At 44.2% G+C, this 22,533-nt stretch overlaps 2 protein-coding genes across 12 annotated transcripts in view; one reads left to right on the top strand and one right to left on the bottom strand.

Moving 5' to 3' along the window:
- NSUN7 (NOP2/Sun RNA methyltransferase family member 7) overlaps positions 1–1,822 on the top strand; it is a 49,976-nt gene extending 48,154 nt beyond the window's left edge. For all 3 annotated transcript variants that reach the window (XM_058429994.1, XM_032136023.2, XM_032136022.2), the window contains one exon: positions 1,779–1,822. The gene's annotated coding sequence lies outside the window, so the exon portion shown is untranslated. The remainder of the gene's footprint in view (positions 1–1,778) is intronic.
- The window catches only part of APBB2 (amyloid beta precursor protein binding family B member 2), a 405,965-nt gene continuing 383,455 nt past the window's right edge, over positions 24–22,533 (bottom strand). For 6 of the 9 annotated variants that reach the window (XM_058429991.1, XM_058429990.1, XM_032136016.2 and 3 more), the window contains 6 exons: positions 20,564–20,678; positions 17,124–17,211; positions 15,878–15,961; positions 13,629–13,744; positions 11,857–12,036; positions 4,091–6,259 (listed from right to left, as the gene is read on the bottom strand). In XM_058429991.1, coding sequence (XP_058285974.1) covers positions 6,092–6,259; positions 11,857–12,036; positions 13,629–13,744; positions 15,878–15,961; positions 17,124–17,211; positions 20,564–20,678 — 751 coding nt within the window. In that variant the 3' untranslated portion in view covers positions 4,091–6,091. Of the gene's footprint in view, positions 6,260–11,856; positions 12,037–13,628; positions 13,745–15,877; positions 15,962–17,123; positions 17,212–20,563; positions 20,679–22,533 lie in introns of all 9 variants that reach the window. The other 3 variants (XM_032136010.2, XM_032136011.2, XM_032136017.2) reach the window with 1 other exon arrangement.

Below are 22,533 nucleotides of genomic sequence, written 5' to 3'. Positions count from 1 at the left end.
AAAAACATTCATAGACATATTCATAAAGTTTGAATTTAAAGTTTTATTTTTGCAATTCAGTTGTATAGAAATCTTATGTAAATTCCTAAATGCTCAATTCAGGTGGCATGATTTTTAGAATATTATCCTCTTCAAGATGACTATTTAGGTCTATTTCAGCTCTGATATTCTGTTTTTACTTTCTTACTTGAAGTGAGAAAAGAGAATGGTAATTGTGTTATAGCAGTGATAATTTTTATTTTAGCTTAGATTTACGTTTATCAGTAAAACGTGTCAGTGGGCTGGGTGCAGTGGCTCACATCTGTAATCTCAGCAGTTTGGGAGGCTGTGGGCAGACCACTTGAGCACCGGAGTTCCAGACCAGCCTGGACAACATGGCGAAACCCCAAAACCCCATCGCTACAAAAAATACAAAAATTAGCTGGGTGTGGTGGGATACACCTGTAGTCCCAGCTACTCAGGAGGCTGAGGTACGAGGATCTCTTGAGTCCAGGAGGTGCAGGTTGCAGTGAGCTGAGATTGCCCCACTGCACTCCAGCCTGAGAAACAGTGAGACCTTGCCTCAAAAAAAAAAAAAAAAAAGTGTCAATGAAGAAAGGAAACGAGACTTTTTATACTTGAACCAGGCTTATTGTATTTTAAATCCCTAAAGAATTCTTCATGCTATCACTCTTGTACAGAACGATATAAAATGCTCAGCTTATTTTGCTGATTTTGAAAATCAAACCCTATCTCCTTGTCCTAAAATTATAGCGTGTGGCTCATCCTCTTATCCCACCCAGATTTCTATCTGGTTAGGGTAGTCCATGCCTCAAGGAAGGCGGTGCAGCTTAATTTAACATTGTTCAGTAAAGAATCCCATTGTCTATCATAAGAATCCCTTATCCTTTTCGGGCCCTCCCCCATACCAGACTGAAAAGTATTCCATTGTCCAGAAGTAGCTGGTCTGAGATTTTTATTTTCAAGTGTATTTTCTGTGATGTTGTCTCATTGTTATGGAATAGTTTAGGATAATTTTCTGATCTCTACAGTAGCATGTGACTGAAGTCACAGTTTGTTGCCACTTACATTATCTCCTAACATGCATTTGGCACTAAATTATTTTTCTCTTTAGAAGTATATGAAGATTCTGAATTAATTAAACCATTCATTAATTACACTGCAGTTTTCTTCTTTGACAATCTTCTATGAAGGACAGGATCAATTATTTAAATACTTTGGTAGAGTGAAAAGGGAAAAGAACTTTGGATAAATGCCATATGAGGCCGGATGTGGTGGCTCACATACTTTGGGAGGTTGGGGCGGGCGGATCACCTGAGGTCAGGAGTTCGAGACCAGCCTGGCCAACGTGGTGAAACCCTGTCTCTACTAAAAATATACAAATTGTCCGGGCGTGGCGTTGCATGCCTGTAATCCCAGCTACTCAGGAGGCTGAGGCACCAGAATTGCTTGAACTCGGGAGGTGGAGGTTGTGGTGAGCCAAAATTACACCACTGCACTCCAGCCTGGGCGACAGAGTAAGACTCTGTCTGAAGAAAAAAAAAAAAAGCAGTATGAGGGAATTCTAATGAAGGAGAATACTGATTACACTGACATATTTCATTTGGCATTTTACATTCTTGGACTTTAGATAAAAGTGCTGCAAAATTCTAAATAATGAAATTACTAGTATTCAGATACTCCAATAGCAAACTTATATTTTATTTTTAATCTGAAATTATTTACCACCATATAATGCCTGAAACCGTAATGAAATTTTATTCTTTGTTACTGCCTAGAGAGAAACCACTGCGGAAGTGCAAGATGAACAAAAAGCGGGGACATACTTTAAATTCTATTTATCTGCCTTCCTGCGCCTAATAGTTAAGCTAAATCAGATTCAGCTGATTTGTCTAGTTACCTTTCATTTTGGATTTAGTGTGTGTACACCTCTACTCTTTATTCTTTGATGTCAGGTTCTTCAAGGAAGTGATAAACTTCTTTGTGCTGAAATATCACAATCCTAGAAAGACCACTTACAAAAGACTCCAGTTGGTGACTAAATAGGCTTCTATGTCTGGAAGGCCACCTGGCCTTCCTGATCACCAAATAAGTACAGGGTGATTACTCAAAATTTAAAGTTACTTCCTAGTTCTTACCAGGCAGGAATACGTAGTAACTAATCAAAGCAAAATGCTCCATAACTCAAGTGATTTCTAAGTTTGAGGTAAGAATAATTAATTTAAAAATAACTAGAGACACTGAGTTTCTATTTCTATTCCTTGTACATGTGACTAAGATATCAGATAAATGAGCCAAACGTTTTATGCAGCTAAATTTATTCTCACAACAAATTACATTTAAATGTGTAAAAGTGGTCAACAGGAAAAGGGCATAAAGGAAAAGAAAGCGTTCTTTCAGGGGAAGCAAGCTGCTCTGGAGGCCAGGAACTACTGCTCGCGTTGACACGGTATGAGTGGGTATCTTTGCCCTGAAGCTGAAGTTAAACTTTCTACTGGCCGTGTGGCACACGTTAGATGTGTATTAGGTTAAGCCTGGCCAACTAGACAGCGAAGGGGCTTATTAGTTAAATTGTGCTAATATCAGTTAGGAAAATGCTTGTCATGTTGTGGTGAAATCTTGAGTTTGTGTTGCAATGCCTGGGACATGAACGGGCCATACAAACGGAGGAAAGCTCTGGGGCTTCCAGGCAATGGCCTTGTGTCGAGTCATCTTACAAGTGTCCATCTTGAAATCATAAAGTGGATTTAAAAAGAAGTAGCAGTGCCACAGTTTATCACCAAGAACTTATTTTAATGGAAATGGGTCTAATGTCCCTTCATGCAACAAGACAGATGAACAAAAAACAATGGTCCTAATTAGCTATGAGTGATCTTACATCCAGGTGGAAACAAACGGCATGTGGACATGTATATATCTCTTAGATGAAATCACACATGTTGTGAAGGGTAGAAAAACGAAGCACCAGGCAGTGCTTTAGTCTGCAAAGGAAAGTTTTTAGCCATAGGCATGTTGGCTAGTCGTTCCCCTTGATGTTGCCAAGGAGCAGATGTATGAGGTGGCAAGTCTGTGTCTATCTAGCTGCTTTTAAAAAATAAAAGGAACTTTAAGCATTTTGCCTTTTCTTCTACATATCCCAATAGAAATGTGACTACAAATCATTACAAAACCACTTTTTAGGCAATGTATAGTTCACTGAGATTACTTAGATCTGGATACACTGGGAGATAATATCCAGCAAAGATAATACATTAACACAATAATGCAGTATATTTCAGTAAAAATAGAATAAATAAAATAAAAATATTTTAAGCTGTATTTAACAGGTTAATTAAAAATATGGTAAGACATACAAGGCATCGTGAACATGGCTGCCTGTTTACCGAATCACAGATCTAAAGAATGCATAGATAACTGAAGTGTCACTAAGATACCAGGTAAAACACTGGCATCCTTTCACAGACAAATACACACATACTTTCATACATACTTTTTGGCCATGGCAGAAAGTGTCTGAACATATTTAACATAATTTTACAAAATTAATTTGCATTTACTATACAAAGCCATTTTCAAAACAAAACGTCTGCAAAGTTTTCAATATGTAAAGGCTATCATTCATCTTAATGCATCCTATAATTGCATATATAAATCAGTTTGCTACTTAAAGCTAGCTCAGAATTCTTGTCTCGAAAACAAGCAAATGTATGCCTTAAAAAATGAAGAGGGGGTTCTGATAGAGATTTCCAATATAAAAGTGGGTAATTTGTTTAGAATTTTGAAATTTATCACACTAAAATGTTTCACTACAGAGATCAAGATGAAAGATCACTGTAAATGACTTCTGAACAGCTTTTCAAAGGGCACAGCAAGGATTTTCTTAATGCAGTAATTTCTTATGATGGCACCGGTTACTTCAGATCAGTAGTATATAAATTGGTGAAAAATAGATTGCGTTTCTAAAGTAGCATAGTTGTGTCATAACATTAGGGTGCTAAGACAATTCCAGTCCCCCTGCCCCCCACCCCTTATGAATTCTGAGGGAATGGCAGGTAGAAACGCCACCCACTCATTCCATCATGATCTCTGGTGGCTAAGTACCACGAGTTAGGAATGTCTCTGCCACAAGTAGCATCTGGAAAATCTCGTAGATGGAACAGGCTGTGAATGTAGAATCCTGCCCTCTACAACACTTTTGAGGCACGCTGTAGGAAAACAGTCCTGGACTTAGGGCAATGGCACCATCATTAATACCACTGCATAAGGAATTTGGACATCTTTCTCCCACTCGTATAGGGAATTCTAAGATTGCCTGACAATGGATCTTTCCATACCTGCTCTTCTTAGTATATGCCCAGAGTCATTCTGGAAAGGCTCTTCCTGACGGATATGGAGGCAGCATAACACAGCAAGAACGGGCTTCGGGAGCCGTGGGTCCTAGTCCTGGTTCTTTCATGAACTTTGGTGAGATCTTAGGCCAGTGGGTTTAGCCTCTTGGTACTTCGTATTTTTACTTCTAAAGTGTATTTAGTACCTTCTCTACCTGGTAAGGCTCAGATGTGATAAGAATGTGGAAACCATTTTGACAAGTACATAGCAGTGTATAAACATAAAGCATTACTTTTATATTTGGATGTTGTAAATGTTAATTTTGACATTAAAAAGAAGTAAACAAGACTAATATTGAGATTGATCGCCTTAGCAACTTCCTTTTAAAACAACAATGTCAACAAGAGTCTAAATTTGTATGTCTTTACAGCTAAGTTTCTCATCTACATAAAAAGGAGCAGGAAAATGCTATTTTTGGGAAACTTGTTAAATAGTCCATTACTCCTATGTAGACTTTGCTCGGATATGATATGAAAATTTCAGATCTTCAAAGTAAAATGGAAAAAATATAAATTTTAAAAATATATCTAGTTGAGTCCAACAAATTCTAATACTAAATACATAAATTCAAGGAAAGGTTCAACCTAATGTAATTTGTTGCCATGGACAATACATGATGGACAGACAGCTTTCTGGGCAAAAAGCATCAGAGGGGGATAGAGCTGGATGCAGAACTCCAGCAGAACGTTTACCTCTAGCACATGGACTAGCAAAAATAACACGGTGGTAGAAATCTAAAATAATCGTGCATGATAGAAATATCAATGATATTTCCTCAACTTCAAATTGCATATCAGCTAATTCTCAAACTAAGGATGAAAGGCTGATGAGTATTTCATCTTAATGTTTATGTAGAGAATGGCCATAGTGAACTATAATTCTCTAGCTGCACCGTACAATATAAGGCAGAAGTTTGAAATATGTCCCACTCAAAATGCATTATGATTTTATTAATCTCTTTTAAAAATAATCAGTTTGAAAACCATCTGAAAAAGAAAGGCTATGTTTTGTTCGATTTTAATTCCTCAAATTTAGTTTTTCATCAATTTTGAAGTTTCACTTTTTTCCAACATCCCACAAACAGCTGTAGACATGAAATGGTGTCCATGTGTCAAAGAGCTTGTCAGGGAAAGCTGCCAGTTGGTTTCTATACTGATGCCAACAGCCAATTTTGTCAACCAACAGGTTCAATTTTATGAAAAATTAAAACACAAACTCGCCATCCTATTTTTACAGCAATTCAATGGTATCTGCTATGCAGTGCCTACTCCAATGTTGAAAACAGGGCAAAGTGCTGTAGGACTTAAAGGTTGCTTGTGACAGGTCCAGCCAAGAAGACAGTGAAACTAACTCACGCATCATTCATTCCAAGGACACAGCGTTAGTTCACTAGGAGGGGTGTGGCCACATTCTTCTGTGTGTGTGTGAAGTTAAGTAATGTTCACAATATTTACAATAAGAAAAAGACCTTCCACTGCGCATGATGTAACTTACAGCAAAAAAAAATTATTCATGCTTCTTTTCATATCACATGATGGTGGCAAGACGAGAGAACATGCTTGTCTAACACTGCTTGGTTAAGGGTAAATTCTCTGAAGACAAAGCATCAGCAACTGGATGGAAGGTCAGATGGCGGAGTTCATTTTCTTTAGTGTAGCTAGTCAATCTTCAGGTAAACAGCCGGGTCCTTTCGCATGTGCAGCTATGGCGTTTCGGTGACAGGGCGTTTCTGTTTCAAAGTGTCAATGAGGGATAAGACCCCTCGTTTTACATTGGTTGTGACTCTTCTGGTCACTGAGTCTGCTGGCGGTGGAGGTGGTCGAACTTTCTGAGAAGGCGGCCTGGCTACCAAGCACTTCTGATATCGTAACTGAAATAAAACAAAACGTGTTTTAAGGTAATTAACAACATATTATTTCTTCTTTAATATGACTTTAAGTCACGACCCATACATTGACTCCCAAAGGTTAACAACCTAGTTCCTAAACATAAATCCAAGAGTTATTTTTTTCTGAATGTGAGTGCTTTAAATTCTCTTAAAAGATTAGGTTCAACAAAGGGGTTCTGGCTTTTGCCACCCTTTCCTTCCATCCATTTCCACCCTCCATGTGTCCTCTATATTGATAGTCTGCAACGAATACACCTCACAGTCAATGAGCTAATGAAACCAGAAAGGATTGGGAGAGAGAGTGTGTTAATTACATTTTTCATCAGAGACATGCAAATCTAGGCGGGTGCTCATGGCGCGCTGACAGCACAGTAGAAAGGGCATAGTTTCAATCTAAGGTCTATCACTTGTGAACCCCAGATGAATTATTAAATCTCTCTAAGCCTCAGTTTCTTCAACTGTAAAATGGCTGAAGAAGGGACTGTTTACAGAGGGTGTTATGATTAAATAAGTAATACTTGTAATGCTTGTGGAATGCCTGAAATAGGTCTAGCAACACAGAAGACATTCAAAAATGTTTGTTTCCTTCCCTATTTCCTGTTTTAATTAAAAAGATGAGGTATTAAGATTTCAGGATACATTGTACATACAAGTCTAAATCTTTATGGATTAATTTTTAAAAATCCATTAGCACTGGCACCAGGGATAATTCCTGTTCTTCAGAAATATAACAATGTAGTCCATCTGGTTTTGCATAATGGGAAGATAACTAATACTTTAAGATTAGATAAAAAGTTAAAATTTATCAAATTTTTTTTTTTCTAATCCAAACATTTTAAAATACAGTTGACCTGGCCACTCATGGTGCTTCACTCCTGCACTCCTAGCACTTTGGGAGGTCGAGGGAGGCGGATCACTTGAGCCCAGGAGTTTGAAACCAGCCTGGGCAACATGGTGAAACCCTGTCTCTACAAAAAATACAAAAATTAGCCAGGTGTGGTGGCACACGCCTGTGGTTCCAGCTACTTGGGAGGCTGAGGCGGGAGGATTGCTTCAGCCTGGGAGATTAAGGCTGCAGTGAGCTGTGAGCGTGGCCACTGCACTCCAGCCTGGGCGACGGAGTGAACCCTGTCTCAAAATAAATAAATAATGAAAAAAAATACAGCTGATCTTTGAACAACAGAGTTTGAACTGTGCAGGTCCACTTATATGAGGATTTTTTTCAACCAAACACAGACTGAAAATAGTATTCCCGGTATGCAAAACCCAATTATTCAGAGTGCAGACTTCTCCTATGCGTGGGTTCTGCAGGACCTGAATACACAGGATTTCGATATACTCAGAGGTCCTAGAACACCCCCACCCCGCCCCATGTATACCAAGGAAGGACTGTCATTCCATGGCTTTTTTTTTTTTTTTAAATCAACTTAAATATTAACAGGCTCTTTAGTAATGGAATAGGCTGATGTCCCTGTAAGAAGCAAGACTCTGGGGGAAGGATATGGTACAGTGTTCTCTCATACCCCTTAGGCCACAAAACAATCCCTTTCAATCAATCATATGAAATATGATGATTACACATCTCCTCTGTGTAAGGTATTTTACTAGGCCCACATCACAATCCAAACCACACACATCGAAAGCACAGATTTATACATGGCAACATGGGACTCTGGACTTGGAATTTCAAACAGTAGTCACGTTTGAATCAGAGTGAATCAAAACCACAGAGTGAATCAAAACCACACTTAAGTGTTGGAATTCATAAAGGATTCCTCTCTGTTCTATTCTAGATTTCGCCAAAATGTCTTTTGTTGGGCCTATACCACACAGCTGTAAAATATGCCTAAAAATTAAGTAGATTCAAAAAAACGTTAGTGTCAATAGATATTCACATGGTATAAATTCACATATGGATCTTTCAGATGGAGAATCATGCAGATTTGAACCAAGAAGAAAGCCCCTGAGCTAGAAACACTGGATTCAGAGCAGGCGGGAGGGAAGAATGGTTTGATTTTACTAGTATGCCTTATGCTAGATTGGCTGAGCTGTGTCCACTCATTGCAGTGATACAATTAAAATAGGAAGCAAATGAGTAAAAGTTGTTTCCAAGAGGGAAAATGAATTGAGAATCAGAAAACCAACCGTAGCCAAGAGATAAAACTCATTGTCGTTATCACTTAAAACGTATAATTAAGTCTGAAAGCCATTCATTTTATGACTAAAACCATCTGCTATGATCTGTTTCAATTTCATAAAATACCGAAGTAGTTGTCATCCATTTTCGCTTGGCTGAAATCTCCCATTTTCTATTTTCTTCACAGATCTCCTTTATCTCATCAACTCCCTGCACCTGGTCAGTAGGTTCACCTGACTCCTCTACTGTCCCTGCTCCCCTGAACCCCAGCCCTGCTCCTGCATATCCAGGGTGTCTGAGTTAGAATCCTGACCCCACAGTTCTTGCAGGGAGTTAGCCACTCTCACAGAGGATGGTTTAAGTGTGACACCAGATAACAAGCGTTCAACGCCAGGCCTCCCCTTCTCCCTCCTTCCTGCTCTGTTTCAAGTGATAAAGGTCAAATGGCCTGTGCCCCACCTTTGCAATCTGCTCTCCCACCTCATTCTTTTAACATTTTTGTTAGACATAGGGCCTTTCTATGTTGCCCAGGCTGGACTTGAACTCCTGGGCTCAAGGGGTCCTCTCATCTCAGCCTCCTGAGTAGCTGGGACTACAGGTGTAAACTTTCCCTTCATTCATAACCTCACAATGTGCTGTATGGGGCGGGGCGGTCAGATAACTCCCTTCCCTTCCCTAAGTTCCACCCATTCTTGGTTCTTAGCATCTTCTGGACTATCTCAAAGTAAAAGGTCTCTCTAACTAATTCAGAGGCTAAGTCCCTCCCCTTGGCTCTCTCTTTTTTTTTTTTTTTGAGACAGGGTCTCACTCTTTCACCCAGGCTGAAGTGCAGTGGTGCAATCTTGGCTCACTGCAATCTCCACCCCCAAGTTCAAGCGATCCTCCCACCTCAGCCTCCCTGAGTAGCTGGGACTATAGGTGCATGCCACCACACCGGGCTAATTTTTGTATTTTTTGGTAGAGATGGGTTTCACCATGTTGGCCAGGCTGATCTCAACCTCCTGACCTCAAGTGATCTGCCTGCCTCAGCCTCCCACAGTATTGGGATTACAGGCGTAAGCCACTGCGCCCAGTCTCCACGACGACTCTTCATCTACCACCATTTTCCACAAAAGAAAACCTAGCTGGGCACGGTGGTGCTCCCCTGTCATTCCAGGGAGGAGTTCAAGACCAACCTGGGGAATATAGCAAGATCCCATCTCTTAAAAAAATAAAAAATAAAGAATAAAAAAGGGGCAGGCCTCTCCTGTCCTGAAATAAACACATGAACAAACCCTCCAATGCTGCCCTTCAAGCTCTCCATCACTGGCAAACTTTGGAAGTTATCTGCTTTTAGGGCCTCCACTTCTTTTTCTTCCCAGTTCTCAATCCAGCACAGCCTCATACTTATTTTTCTTATTTATTTATTTTTGAGACAGGGTCTCGCTCTGTCACCCAGGCTGGACTGCAGTGGTGCCATAGCTCACTGCACCTCGACCTCCTGGGTTTGAGCCATCCTCCCACCTCAGCCTCCTCAGAAGCTGGGACTGCAGGCATGTGCCACCATGCCCGGCTGAAAGTGAAGCTCCTCATACTTTTATTTACAGCACTTTCTACACTGTAACAGGGTTTGGGTTTCTGTGTCTCCCCCACTATACCTGAGCTCTACAATGCAAGGACTGTATCTCGGTCATGCTGAATGCCCCAGATTCCAGCCTGTAAGTGCGAAGCTGAATTAAATGAAGCCCAGGGACTTCACATGCAGCAGTCCTCCCCCAGCCAGGCAGTTTGGCGCCTCTCAAAGCCTCCGCTCCTGTTTGTTCCCAACGCCGCTCTCCTGTCCTGGACGCTCCTCCTCTCTCCCATCTGCAGAAGGAACTGGCCTCCTGGCTGATTGCCACCTCAGCCTTGTTCCTCCAACCTATCCTTTACTTTGTTGTCTTCTTTTCTTGCTGGATACTCTTCTAAAATCTAAATACAGGCTGGGTGCGGTGGCTCATGCCAGTAATCCCAGCACTTTGGGAGGCTGAGGCGGGTGGATCACCTGAGGTCAGGAGTTTGAGACCAGCCTGGCCAACATGGTGAAGCCCTGTCTCTACTAAAAATACAAAAAATTAAGCTGGGCGTGGAGGCAGGCGCCTGTAATCCCAGCTACTTGGGAGGCCGAGGCAGGAGAATCACTTAAACCCAGGAGGCAAAGGTTGCAGTGAGCTGAGATCACGCCACTGCACTCCAGCCTGGGCAACAAAAGCAAAACTTCATCTCAATAAATAAATAAATCTAAATACAATCAATTCAATCCCCAGTTTAGCAATCTCTGCTGAAGAAAATCAGGCCCCACACGCCATCATCATAAGCCCACCACAATCTGGAGCGCACCTCCCTCCACTCGGGCCCAGCACCCAACCTGCTGCTGCTAGAACACACCTGCCCACAGGCTTTGGTGCCCACACTCATATAGCTCCCTCATTTTTTTTTGAGATGGGTTTCCCTCTTGTTGCCCAGGCTGGAGTGCAATGACGTGATCTCGGCTCACTGCAACCTCTGCCTTCCAGGTTCAAGTGATTCTCCTGCCTCAGCCTCCCGAGTAGCTGGGATTACAGGGATGCGCCACCACGCTGGCTAATTTTGTATTTTTAGTAGAGACGGGGCTTCTCCATTTGGTCAGACTAGTCTTGAACTTCTGACCTCAAGTGATCAGCCTGCCTCAGCCTCCCAAAGTGCTGGGATTACAGGCGTGTGCCACCGCCCCCGGCCCAGTTCCCTCATTTTTATTAGAACTTTTGCAGTGTCTGGCATAAGAGGCACACAAAGGACACGTGCTGAAGGAATAATGAGGGATTCTTGTTTGTTTCCAAGTATCCATGTGGCGTAAGGAGCCCTGACTTTATCACCTGGCAGCTTGGGGCTGAATCCAGGCTCGGCTCTGTCACTTACCGACAAGGCCGGAGGCCTGTTCTCTAACTTCTCTTAAGTCTCTATTTTCTCATAAATAAAACAGAACTAACAACTACCTAACAGAGTTGTCCTAAGGACTGAGTTAACAGATATAAATAAAATATGTAAGAATGGTGTACAGAAACCAATCACTGGAAATAAAAGTCATTCAATGTATTGATTTTTAAAGTACTGAATTGAACCCAAACAGTACCAACTCATGCATGACCAACATTTCACACATGAAATTGATTTGGGATCAAGGATTGACCGTCGTCAAGTTGGTGGTTATGAAGCTCATCGGAGCCTCTATCTGGCCTCACTTCTTTCAGGAGTTCTGGCCTTTTGGGATGTAATCTGTTTATCATAACTGATTCTGGCCCTAGGAATGACGGTGTTATAAAGTAAAGCACTACTTTAGGGATTCAACTTTTTTCATTTCTGTGAGTGATTCTGCTCTAATGTATGGCATATTAGAGATGAGCAGAGGCGGGAGGGCTCAACAGCCTGTACCAGGATAACTCACCATGCAGGCGGCCTGCACCGCCTCAGACACGTTACCAGCATTAGGCTCACACCAGAAAACGTGGCACTCAAAGCGCTGGTTCCCCGTGTCCATGATGAAGGCAAATGTGTGGACATCCTTCCCAACACCCATGAAGGACAGGAATCGCACACGACACTCCACTAAGACTTCCTCTTCATTCTGCAAGAGACATTATGCAGCATCCAATCAGGAGATCCCAGGATCAAGCTTAGAGTGGCAGCACATAGGAACTGGCATTCAGAAAGTATAGCCAGGCCGAATTCAGAAAGGACCTGTGTTTTTCTCGAAAGGCGGAACCTTGCCCAAATGTCTGAAGAGGCCATCACTGCATGGCTACCCTGTTCTGGAGGTCATTCTTGCTCTGAACTACACTGCTGTCATGGGGTGTGATGTGCGTGTCCCATTCTCCATTATGCCACGTGGCTGTGAGTTCACTGTGGGGAGGAACAGTGCCGTCCATACTTCTTACATCTAGCCCAAATACAGGACACCTGGTGGCCCAAAACCCATTTGGCCAAGTAAACCCCCAGAGCACCAGAAAGAAGGGATTCACGGTATCTTTCTTTGTCCAGTGATTCTTACCCAAACTAAACAGCACATTGAATCACATTTCCATCTAAAACCATATAAAACAAAAAGCTGCCAAATCAACAAAAAGTTGTCAAATTGTTTTTTTCTTTTATTTCTTGCAAACTGGTGTCCATCTGGGATCCACATGAGGTAGCATAAAGAAATGTTCAGAATTCTTTCTTATAGGGATGAACACCACATCCTTTGCAAGAACCGTATGCAAGTTTTGAATTAATAAACACATCCAAAATATTGACTTTTGGATCATTAACATCTTGACTAATTAAATATTCACTCTGGTGCCTTGGGAGTGTTTAATGAGCGAACTACACTGTGTGAGAGGTTGGGAAGTTTTCTCAGGAGGAAGGAGGCTGTGGTGGTGATCTGGGTAAGGGTCGGGTAGGCAGAGGGTGGAGCATGGAGGGTGCGGTGCTTGCGATGACGCTGGTGTGGGGAAGGGCGGGACCTGCTTGAAGAGGTGAGGAGAGCTCAGCGTGGCCGGCTGGAGGCAGGCAGTGAGCACCCTGCTCCTCTCTCCAGGGTGAACCGGGCAGCTGTGGTGCAGGCTGATGACTGGTGGTCTTTCCCTGGCAGGTGCTTCACAGAGGCAGAATAGAAAAGTGGGCACGAGTCTGGGCCAGGTTGCCTGGATTTAAATCCTGATTCCATTGCTTCCAACTGTGTGATGTTGGGCAAATGACTTAGGCTCTCTGTGCTTCAATTTCTTCAACCACTAAACTGAGATAATTTGGGCTGAGGCTAATGTGGCCTCTCTCAAGACAACCAATAGCTCCTTCTGCTACTGATGGTCACAGGACTCTCCCAAATGGAAGCATCTTCTGCTTCCCATCCCCAGATCACACAGCCCAGGCAATACTGGCGCCCTGAGAGTGAGCGACTACTAGCGTCACACAGTCACCTCTAGCAAACAATTTGTCTTTGGGGCACATGAGGAAGACAGAATCAGGAGCACCAGAAGAGAAGTTTCTCAGGCCACAGGAAAACAGAGGTATGCACAGATTTAGACCCAGACAAAGGGCCAAATCTTTCAAATGTAGGCCATCTTAATCACAAGGACACACAACTCCAGCCTTGACCATGTTCCTAAGTTCCACAGAAAACCACTGTATCTTATACTCACTATATAAGACACGCCAATGTCATTGAAGATTCCTTCTCACCTTTTCACTGATGACAGTCACAGTGGCATCGGCCACGTTCATGTTCACTGACAGCCAGTCCTCCTTGTTGGATGAGGTCATAAGATTTTCTATGGCACTGTTCAAAACGTCCATTCCTGGGGACAGAAAAGGATAATTTAAAGTGTCCTAAAGCCACTTACCACACTCAAATGTGGGCCCAAATCACCAATAACAGCTACGCCCAGACTTATCTTTTTTTAATAAAAGACAGGACGCTTCATTTTCATGTTCGCTCAATAGGAATGAAATACCAGCTTCTGGCCAGGCGTAGTGGCTCCTGCCTGTAATCTCAGCACTTTGGGAGGCTGAGCCAGGATCATTTGAGGTCAGGAGTTCGAGACCAGCCTGGCCGACATGGTGAAACCCTGTCTCTACTAAAAATACAAAAAGTAGCCAGACTTGCTTGCTTGAACCCAGGAGGCAGAGGTTGCAGTGAGCTGAGTTCACGCTACTGCACTTCAGCCTGGGCAAGTATGAGTGAGACTCTGTCTCAGAAAAAAAAAAGAAAAAGAAAAAGAAAAAAAAGAAATAACAACCTTTTCAGTAGGAGAGGAGAGTCAGGAGAAGCTCCGGGGACCTGGTGCCTGACACACTGTCTACCTAAGCCATGGCCCTTCAGCCTCTCCCCACCCTCGCTGTGTCTTGATGGCACCTTTATGGTGGATCCCCCCATTCAGTAGGGCCCTTTTGCCAGCTGTTCCCACAGTTTTTCTGGGGGATAGGGGTGTGAGTGACAGCTTTATTGAGGTATCATTCCCATGCAATTCACTCATGTAAAGTGTGCCATCCGGTGGATTTTAGTACATTCACAGAGTGCACCCATCACCATCATCAATTTTTTTTTGAGACAGGGTGTTGCTCTGTCGCCCGGCTGGAGTGCAGTGGTACAATCATGGCTCGCTGTAGCCTCAGCCTCCCAGGCTCAGGTGATCCTCCCACCTCAGCCTCTGGAGTAGCTGGGACTACAGGTACATGCCACCATGCCCAGCTCATTTTTTGAATTTTTTTTGTAGAGATGAGGTTTTGCCATGTGGCCTGGGCTGGTCTTGAACTTCTGGGGGCTCAAGCAATCCACCTGCCTTGGCTTCCCAAAGTGCTGAGATTACAGGTGTAAGCCACCGTGCTAGACCTACCATAATCAATTTTAGAAGAGTTTCATCACCCCAAAGAGAAACCCCGTACCTGGTAGGGGTCATTCTCCATTCCCCACCGTCCCCCCCAACCCTCCTAGACCAGCGCAACCCTTACCTACTTTCTGACTCTAGAGCTCTGCCTATTTTGGGCGTTTCATGTGAATGGAATCACACAGTATGCAGTCTTTTGGGACTGACTTCCCTCATCGCATGTTTTCAGGCTTCATCCACGCTAGAGCGCACTTCAGTCCTTCACTCCTTTTTATTGCCAAATAAAATTCCACTGTATGGAAGTATCACATCTTATTTACCCAACTGTCAGTTGATTTGTCAGGACATTTGGGTTGTTTCGCTTTTTGACTCTCATCAATAATTCTGCTGTGAACATTTGCATACACGTTTTTGTATGCACAAATGTTTTCATTTCTCTTGGGTCTACGCCTAGGAACTGAGTTGCTGGGTCTAGAGTAACTATGTTTCACCTTCTGAAGAATGCCAGACTGTTTTCCAAAGCAGCTGCACCATCTTACAGCCCCCTTGGCCGTGTACGTGGCTTGTGATTTCTCCACAGCCTTTTTTAGCCCTGGTGAAGGCTCCATCTCCCAGTCTCTTTTTGGCTTGGTATAGCCCAGCAACTACACTCTGCCCCTGGCATGTGAGCTGAATGCTGTGTGTGCCACTACTGTGTCACTCCTTGACAGCATGAAGCCTCCACAGTCCTTTCTCCCGGCCCGCCAGCTGACAAGACATGAAGCAGGTGCCCTGGCCTCAGAGACGGAGGCCTCGTTTCAGAGCAGCAGAGCTCTTCCACGGCCCTGGGTCACACAGCTCTGGACTACTGGGTAAACAAGAAATCCACGTCTGTGTTGCTAAAGTCCTGCATGCTGGGGATGACAGGTCAAAGCAGCAGGGCCTGTCCCTCCACTGATCTTTTGATCAGGACCGTTTATGTTCTCTGGCAGGTGACAGTGTGACAGTTTGATTCAAGACAAGGCGTGAGAGTAAACAGCAGACCTCACCCTCCTCGGAGGGCGAACACCTCCTGTGAGCTCCCGCACACTTGCAAAGTGGAAAGACAATAAACGTTTCACATACCGACTGGTTTGTCTACAGGTAACATGCCCAAGTACTGCACGTGGAACTTCTGGACCAGCTCAGTCTTTGGTGTTGGAAAATCTACTATAGGGAACAAAAGCAACACATCTTTCTCAGTGGTTCCAACACACATGTGCACAACAGCCATGGCTCTGCGTCACCTGAATGCTCAGGACACGCCCTGTGCCATAACGCCCTATGTTTCTGGATGTAAATGTAACAACTATTCTACAAGAGCAGCATTACTCCAGATATTGGGGCTCTGTCAAAATCCTGTTCAACTTTCAAGATAGGAATGCATTTGAAAGCAGGAAGTGGCATCTATGTGTTAAAGGTGCTACTGTCTCTTTGATGTATATTAAGTAGCAGCTTTTGGTGTCCTATTTAATTAGGTGTGATTGATGCCCAGAGAAAATGTAACCTCAAGGGGCACAATCAGAGACATAGGAAGATAACTGAGTTCCCAGTAATCAACCTCCTTTTTTTGTTGTTGTTTTTTTTTAGAGACAAGAGTCTCGCTCTGTTGCCCAGGCTGGAGTGCAGTGGTGTGATCTTGGTTCACTACAACCTCCACCTCCTGGGCTCTAGCAATTCTACAGCTGTATGCTGCCATACCTGCCTAATTTTTTGTATTTTAGTAGAGATGGGGTTTCACCGTGTTGCACAGGCTGGTCTTGAACTCCTAAGTTCGGGCAATCTACCCGCCTCAGCCTCCCAAAGTGCTGGGATTACAGATGTGAACCACCACGCCTGGCCCACGTTTTCTAAGAATAGTCAAGTATAGTAGTGGGAAGGGGAGAATGAGGAGGACAAGGAGGTCGATCTGTAACTGGCTGAATCATCAACTGAGGTAACTCACTACCTTCAGACCAGCCCAACCCACGTGTTTTTAAACCAGCCAGGGTCCTTATCCCAGGCTGTACATGAATTATAATATGAAGACAGTATTCTTAAAACAAAGAACATAAAATACAAAACAAAATGAAAACAAAGGCAAAAACTAAAGACAATATTCTTTAATCTTGTCCAATAACAACAAAACTCATCCTGGCTTTATGCCTAACCCTAGTGATGCAAGATCAACTCTGTGCCTCTGTGGGACCCCGCGTGCGGGCTCAACTTGTGCTCACTGAGTTGAGTGTGCTCTTTAAGGAGACGTGAAATACCAGAGAACCATCTGAGAGCCTTCAGTCCTGGACCAGGAGGGACAGGGCCATAACAAAGACATGAGGTGCCGCTGACTTACCTTGCAAAGGGACGTCGAGGTTCACATTGGCCCTTTCCTGTAAGGAGCTGCAGGCCAGTGCTTTGGCGTTCTTCCGTTCAGCCATAATCTAAGGGGGAAAAAGTGCAGCTTTGGAGCGTGGGTTCAAGCCCCCATGTCTTCAGCTATTCCAGCCTGTAAAGTATCTAGGTTGACTTCACTTCCAAGCTAATTAGATCAGCTTTAGTCTACTGCCTGAAGTCCCACCCCTGTATCTCTGGGCTACATATTTTGTTGAGGAATTCCGCTCATTTTCTCTGGGGATGAGAGGTGAAAAACTATTCCTCACAGTAGCAGTCTTCTGATTGCTTGGAATGGACTTTTTCCATTCGCCAGGCCCCCACCTCTACTAGAAACAACTCAAACAAGTCTCCCTGGTCTTGCATGGACCCTACCGGCCCACAGTGGCCAGTGGCAGCCACAGCAATGGCTTCTTCCAGTGCTTCCAAATGCCACCCTTTGAAGACAGAGTACATGGGTTTAAACTGCACCTCTGCCACTTACTAGCTGTGTGACCTTGACCTTGGGCAAGCGACCTGACCTCCTGTGTCTCGACTGCACACGGAGGTGATAATAGTATTTGTCTCAGATGGTAGTTCTGAGGATCACATGAGTGAGTGTGTCAAGCACAGGGAAGGCCCAGACAGCATTAAGTGCTCAGAAATGTTCCCTGGTGACATGCTTTGGCTGTGTCCTCACCCAAATCTCATCTTGAATTGTAGCTCCCTTAATTCTGATGTGTTATGGGAGGGACCTGGTGGAGATAACTGAATCATAGGGGCAGTTTTCCCCCATACTGTTCTCATGGTGGTGAGTAAGTCCCACAAGAGCTGATGGCTTGATAAGGGGTTTCCCCTTTTGCTTGGCTTTGATTCTCTCTTGCCTGCCACCATGTAAGACATGCCTTTCACCTTCCATCATGATTGTGAGGCCTCACCAGCCACATGGAACTGTGAGTTCATTAAACTTCTTTTTCTTTATAAATTACCCAGTCTTGGGTATGTCTTTATTAGCAGCGTGAAAACCGACTAATACACCTGCTATTTTTGCTGTTATCCTCAAACTGCTCTAAATTGCTTCTCTTCTGGAAGGGACACTGATGTCTGCTTTCTTAAGAGTAAAGCACTTTATACTCCTGTTCTCCACCAGTTACATACAGTGCTGTGGGTTTAGGGACTGAAAGAAGCCCACCCTTTAGTGACCCTAAAAGTAACTCCGATCTTCATTCCCAGACTAAGTTTTCTATTCCAAGTGGAGTGAAAGTCATTTCCATCGCGGACCTCCACTCTGCCTATCTCCAGATCCTTGCCCAGGGCAGCGAGCAAGAGGGCTGCCGACAAGAATAAAATCAAGTGTTTCCTGCATACTTATTCTGTGCCAGGCCATGTTCTGAGGGTTTTATGCCAGAATATAAGCTCCATAAGGGCAAGGACTTTTTTTCTGTTTTGGTCATTGCCCTCTCCCCAGTGCCTTTGATAGTGCCTGGCACATAAATGGCATTCCATTCTATGTGTTGCATGAATGAATGAGAAATGAAATCCAGGGAGCAGGCTGCAATGCTGCAAACGGCAGCAATACCCCAGTCTCATCAATGCAAGAATGTGAACATGGGCTGGAATAAACGTGGTGATCGCAAGACCAGTGCCCATCCTGCATGTCCCCATCATGGGAGGCAGAGCAGCAGACTGGGGCGCTCCTTCATTCTGAGGCTGGGGACAACTCCCTGCCCCTGTCCCTCCCTCAGGCACCATGGCTTGCACCTCCTGCTTGGGTAACAGGCTGGGCCAACCCCTGACGTGGGTTGGGTCTTGCTGGCTCAGGGGGAATTGTGGGAGTGAGGCTGGGTTATGATGTCAGCCTGAATCAGAAAGGTGACATTCAACACAGGAGATGGCAAAATTCTGCATTTAAATTCAAGAAATTAACCAAGTCTGGGGCCTGGAAAGGGCTGGCTGAAAGAAGCTTGTGCCAGTGTCTTGGGGGTTCCGCTGCCACCATATGAAGAGAAATCAGGGGGTGAGGTGGTTGCCAAGAACATCGAGCACCACAATGGTGTATCCTTGGAGGTCAAAGGACAGAGCAGCCCCTGGCCCTGCTCACTTTCGGAATACTGTGTTCATCTGGGGGATCCAACCAGAGTGTGCCCAGAAGACGTCAGTTAGGGACCTGGAATAGCCATGCGACCCAAAAGTGGCTGCAGAGATGGGGGGTGAGAGATCTGGAGAGGGAGGAAGTCAGGGGCAAGAAGACTCAATGACAGATGCTTGTCCAGCGCCTCTAAAACACACAACACATGGTGAAACACAGCAAGGCTTCAAGTGTCTGAAGAGTTGGCCAGCAAAGAGAATGGGGGGACCTTTCTCTGCTGCTACAGATGGTAGATCTCCAGTCAGTACCTGGAGGTTCCAAGAGGAAGATTTTGGGTCAACATAAAGAGGAAATCTGTAACAGCCAGAGCTGCTCGGTAATAGAACCTCCTCCTGCAAAGTAAGAGACTCCACCTGTGGGAGTCCCTGGGAGTGCAGGGCAGAGGGTGGGGGGATGTCTGCAAGGGGGCTGTTAATGCTGGTGGGAGGCGGAGGCTAGACTGGTGACGCCAGACTGTTTGTTCTCATTCTGAGGCTCTGTGACTCTGGTTAAGGAAGCAGGACCCTCACTAGCATGAGACCACAGTCTTGCCTCCCAGCTGGACAGGGAGCTTCTAGGAGCCACGGTGTGTCCTCAGGAGGTCAGTGTGTGTTAACGGCAACCCCCAGCTCCCCGCATTTGCAGAAACCCCGGATGGTTTCTTGCCACCTATCCTGTAGCCTTTTTCTCTCCCCACATTCACTCTCAGGTCAGATGGCCCTGCCCCTGGAAAATCCGCTTTGACTCCTTTTCCCAGTTTTCTGGGGTGTACGTATCTCTGCCATTGTTTTGCCTACCTGAGATACATATGTTTCCAGGCTGCGGGAGGGACTATGGTTCTATTCATTTTGTGTAGATGGAGTGCTACTTAGAGCGATGCCTGCCCCGCAGCAAGAATACTTTAATGACTTGGCTGAACATATATATATATATATATGTTTCCAGGCAGCGGGAGGGACTATGGTTCTATTCATTTGTGTAGATCGGAGTGCTACTTGGCGCGATGCCTGCCCCGCAGCAAGAATACTTTAATGACTTGGCTGAAATATATATATATATATATATATGTTTCCAGGCAGCGGGAGGGACTATGGTTCTATTCATTTTGTGTAGATGGAGTGCTACTTAGCGCGATGCCTGCCCCGCAGCAAGAATACTTTAATGACTCTGGCTGAACAATCTGCCTACTTCTCCCTGAGCTCAACTGCGGGTCGATGTGCCCACTCCTCCTTCCACATCCCTTTATGCAGTAAGAAAAAAAGAGAGGCGGCCCATACTGCCCTGACCCACCTTACCTTGGAGCAGATCTCGTGGAGACTTGTGGCGATGGCTTTTGCTGGTGTGTCACATCGAAATACATGACATTTCAAAATTCTTGTATCTTTATCTCTTGCTACATAAGCAAAATCCCTGTGCAAGCAAAATTTATCAGTACATTAGTAAGAGAAGCTGATTACCAACATATACTTTAGTTATGAAGTTAACTGAGCTAGCAGCCAGCGTGTCAATGGTAAACAATATATGCAATGATTAAAAGAAAAATTAAATTTCAATAGCTTCCTAACATATAGTTTTATGACAATTAGAAATTCATTTCTGAGTAAAATACCTACAATGTGGACTAGGCACAGTGGCTCACATCTGTAATCCCAACATTTTGAGAGACCAAGGTAAGATGATTGTTTGAGGCCAGAAGTTTGAGACCAGCTCTTGAACCAGGCAACACAGTGAATCCACTGTCTTAAAAAAAAAAAAAAAAAAAAAAGCCAGGTGCAGTGGCATGTATCTGTAGTCCCAGCTATTCTGGAGAGTGAGGTGGGAGAAGTGCTTGAGCCCAGGAGTTTGAGGTTGCAGGGAGCTATAATCATTACCACTGCACTCCAGACTGGTCAACAGAGCAAGACTTAGCCTCTAAAATTTTTTTTAAAAAGGCTGGGCGCGGTGGCTCATGCCTGTAATCCTAGCACTGGGAGGCCGAGGCGGGTGGATCACCTGAGGTCAGGAGTTCGAGACCAGCCTGGCCAACACAGTGAAACCCTGTCTCTACTAAAAATACAAAAAATTAGCTGGGCGTGGTGGCGGGCGCCTGTAATCCCAGCAACTCGGGAGGCTGAGGCAGGAGAATCGCTTGAACAACCCGGGAGGCAGAGATTACAGTGAGCCAAGACTGTGCCACTGCACTCCAGTCTGGGTGACAAGGGCGAAACTCCCTCTGAAAAAAAAAAAAAAAAACCTATGATAACTTCAAAACCCAGTCTGTTGAACTCTTGGAATCTCTAACAACCCTTAGTGAAAACTGAATTTCACAGAACCCTTCTATCTAGTGTAATAACCAGTGTTATGATTAGAAAACAGAAAGGCTTGAGGAGTGCATGAATCGCATGATGATATAATGACACAGACAGGGGTGCAGCGGAAGCAAACAATAGGCTCTGATGTATAAACATGTGCACAAACAATGGACTAGCCCACAGCTGACTGAGACAGTTGAAGGGCAATCACAGGGAATGTCAGAACACAAAGAGACACCACAGACTGCAGTCCTATCAAAGGCCTTTGATTGTGTTAAACACGTCTCAGACTCCAGATCTCAGAGCGACGGCAGCGGCGGCGCATTATTTATTGCTTGCTCAGACACCTCGGTGAGCATGCAGCTGACACTGGGTGTTCACATTCGTTCTATTGATAAAAAAGATACTGACTGTGACATTACTTGGCTTCAAAAGAACCATGCGATACAACTATATTTCTCAACGTTAACATTGGAGGACAGCGGTTCAAAGATGAAAGTGTTTTTACATATATATATATACACACACACATATATACACACATATATATACACACACATATATATACACACACACACACACACACACACATATATATATATATGTTTTTTTATATATATAAACCCAGCTTTACCCATCCAGGAATGGATCACGGTGATTTATTTGCATCTGATGCTAAGCCAGGATATTGCCTGGAGATATAACTACAGAGGAAATTTTTTTTTTTTTTGAGACGGAGTCTCGCTCTGTCGCCCAGGCTGGAGTGCAGTGGTGTGATCTCGGCTCACTGCAAGCTCCGCCTCCAGGGTTCATGCCATTCTCCTGCCTCAGCCTCCCGAGTAGCTGGGACTACAGGCGCCCACCACCACGCCCGGCTAATTTTTTGTATTTTTAGTAGAGACGGGGTTTCATTGTGTTATCCAGGATGGTCTCGATCTCCTGACCTCGTGATCTGCCCGCCTCGGCCTCCCAAA

Source organism: Hylobates moloch, unplaced genomic scaffold (genome assembly GCF_009828535.3).
Source record: "Hylobates moloch isolate HMO894 unplaced genomic scaffold, HMol_V3 SCAFFOLD_17, whole genome shotgun sequence".
NCBI lineage: Eukaryota > Metazoa > Chordata > Mammalia > Primates > Hylobatidae > Hylobates > Hylobates moloch.
The sequence above is the reverse complement of the archived record's forward strand: the minus strand, read 5'-3'. Positions and strand labels throughout refer to the sequence as shown.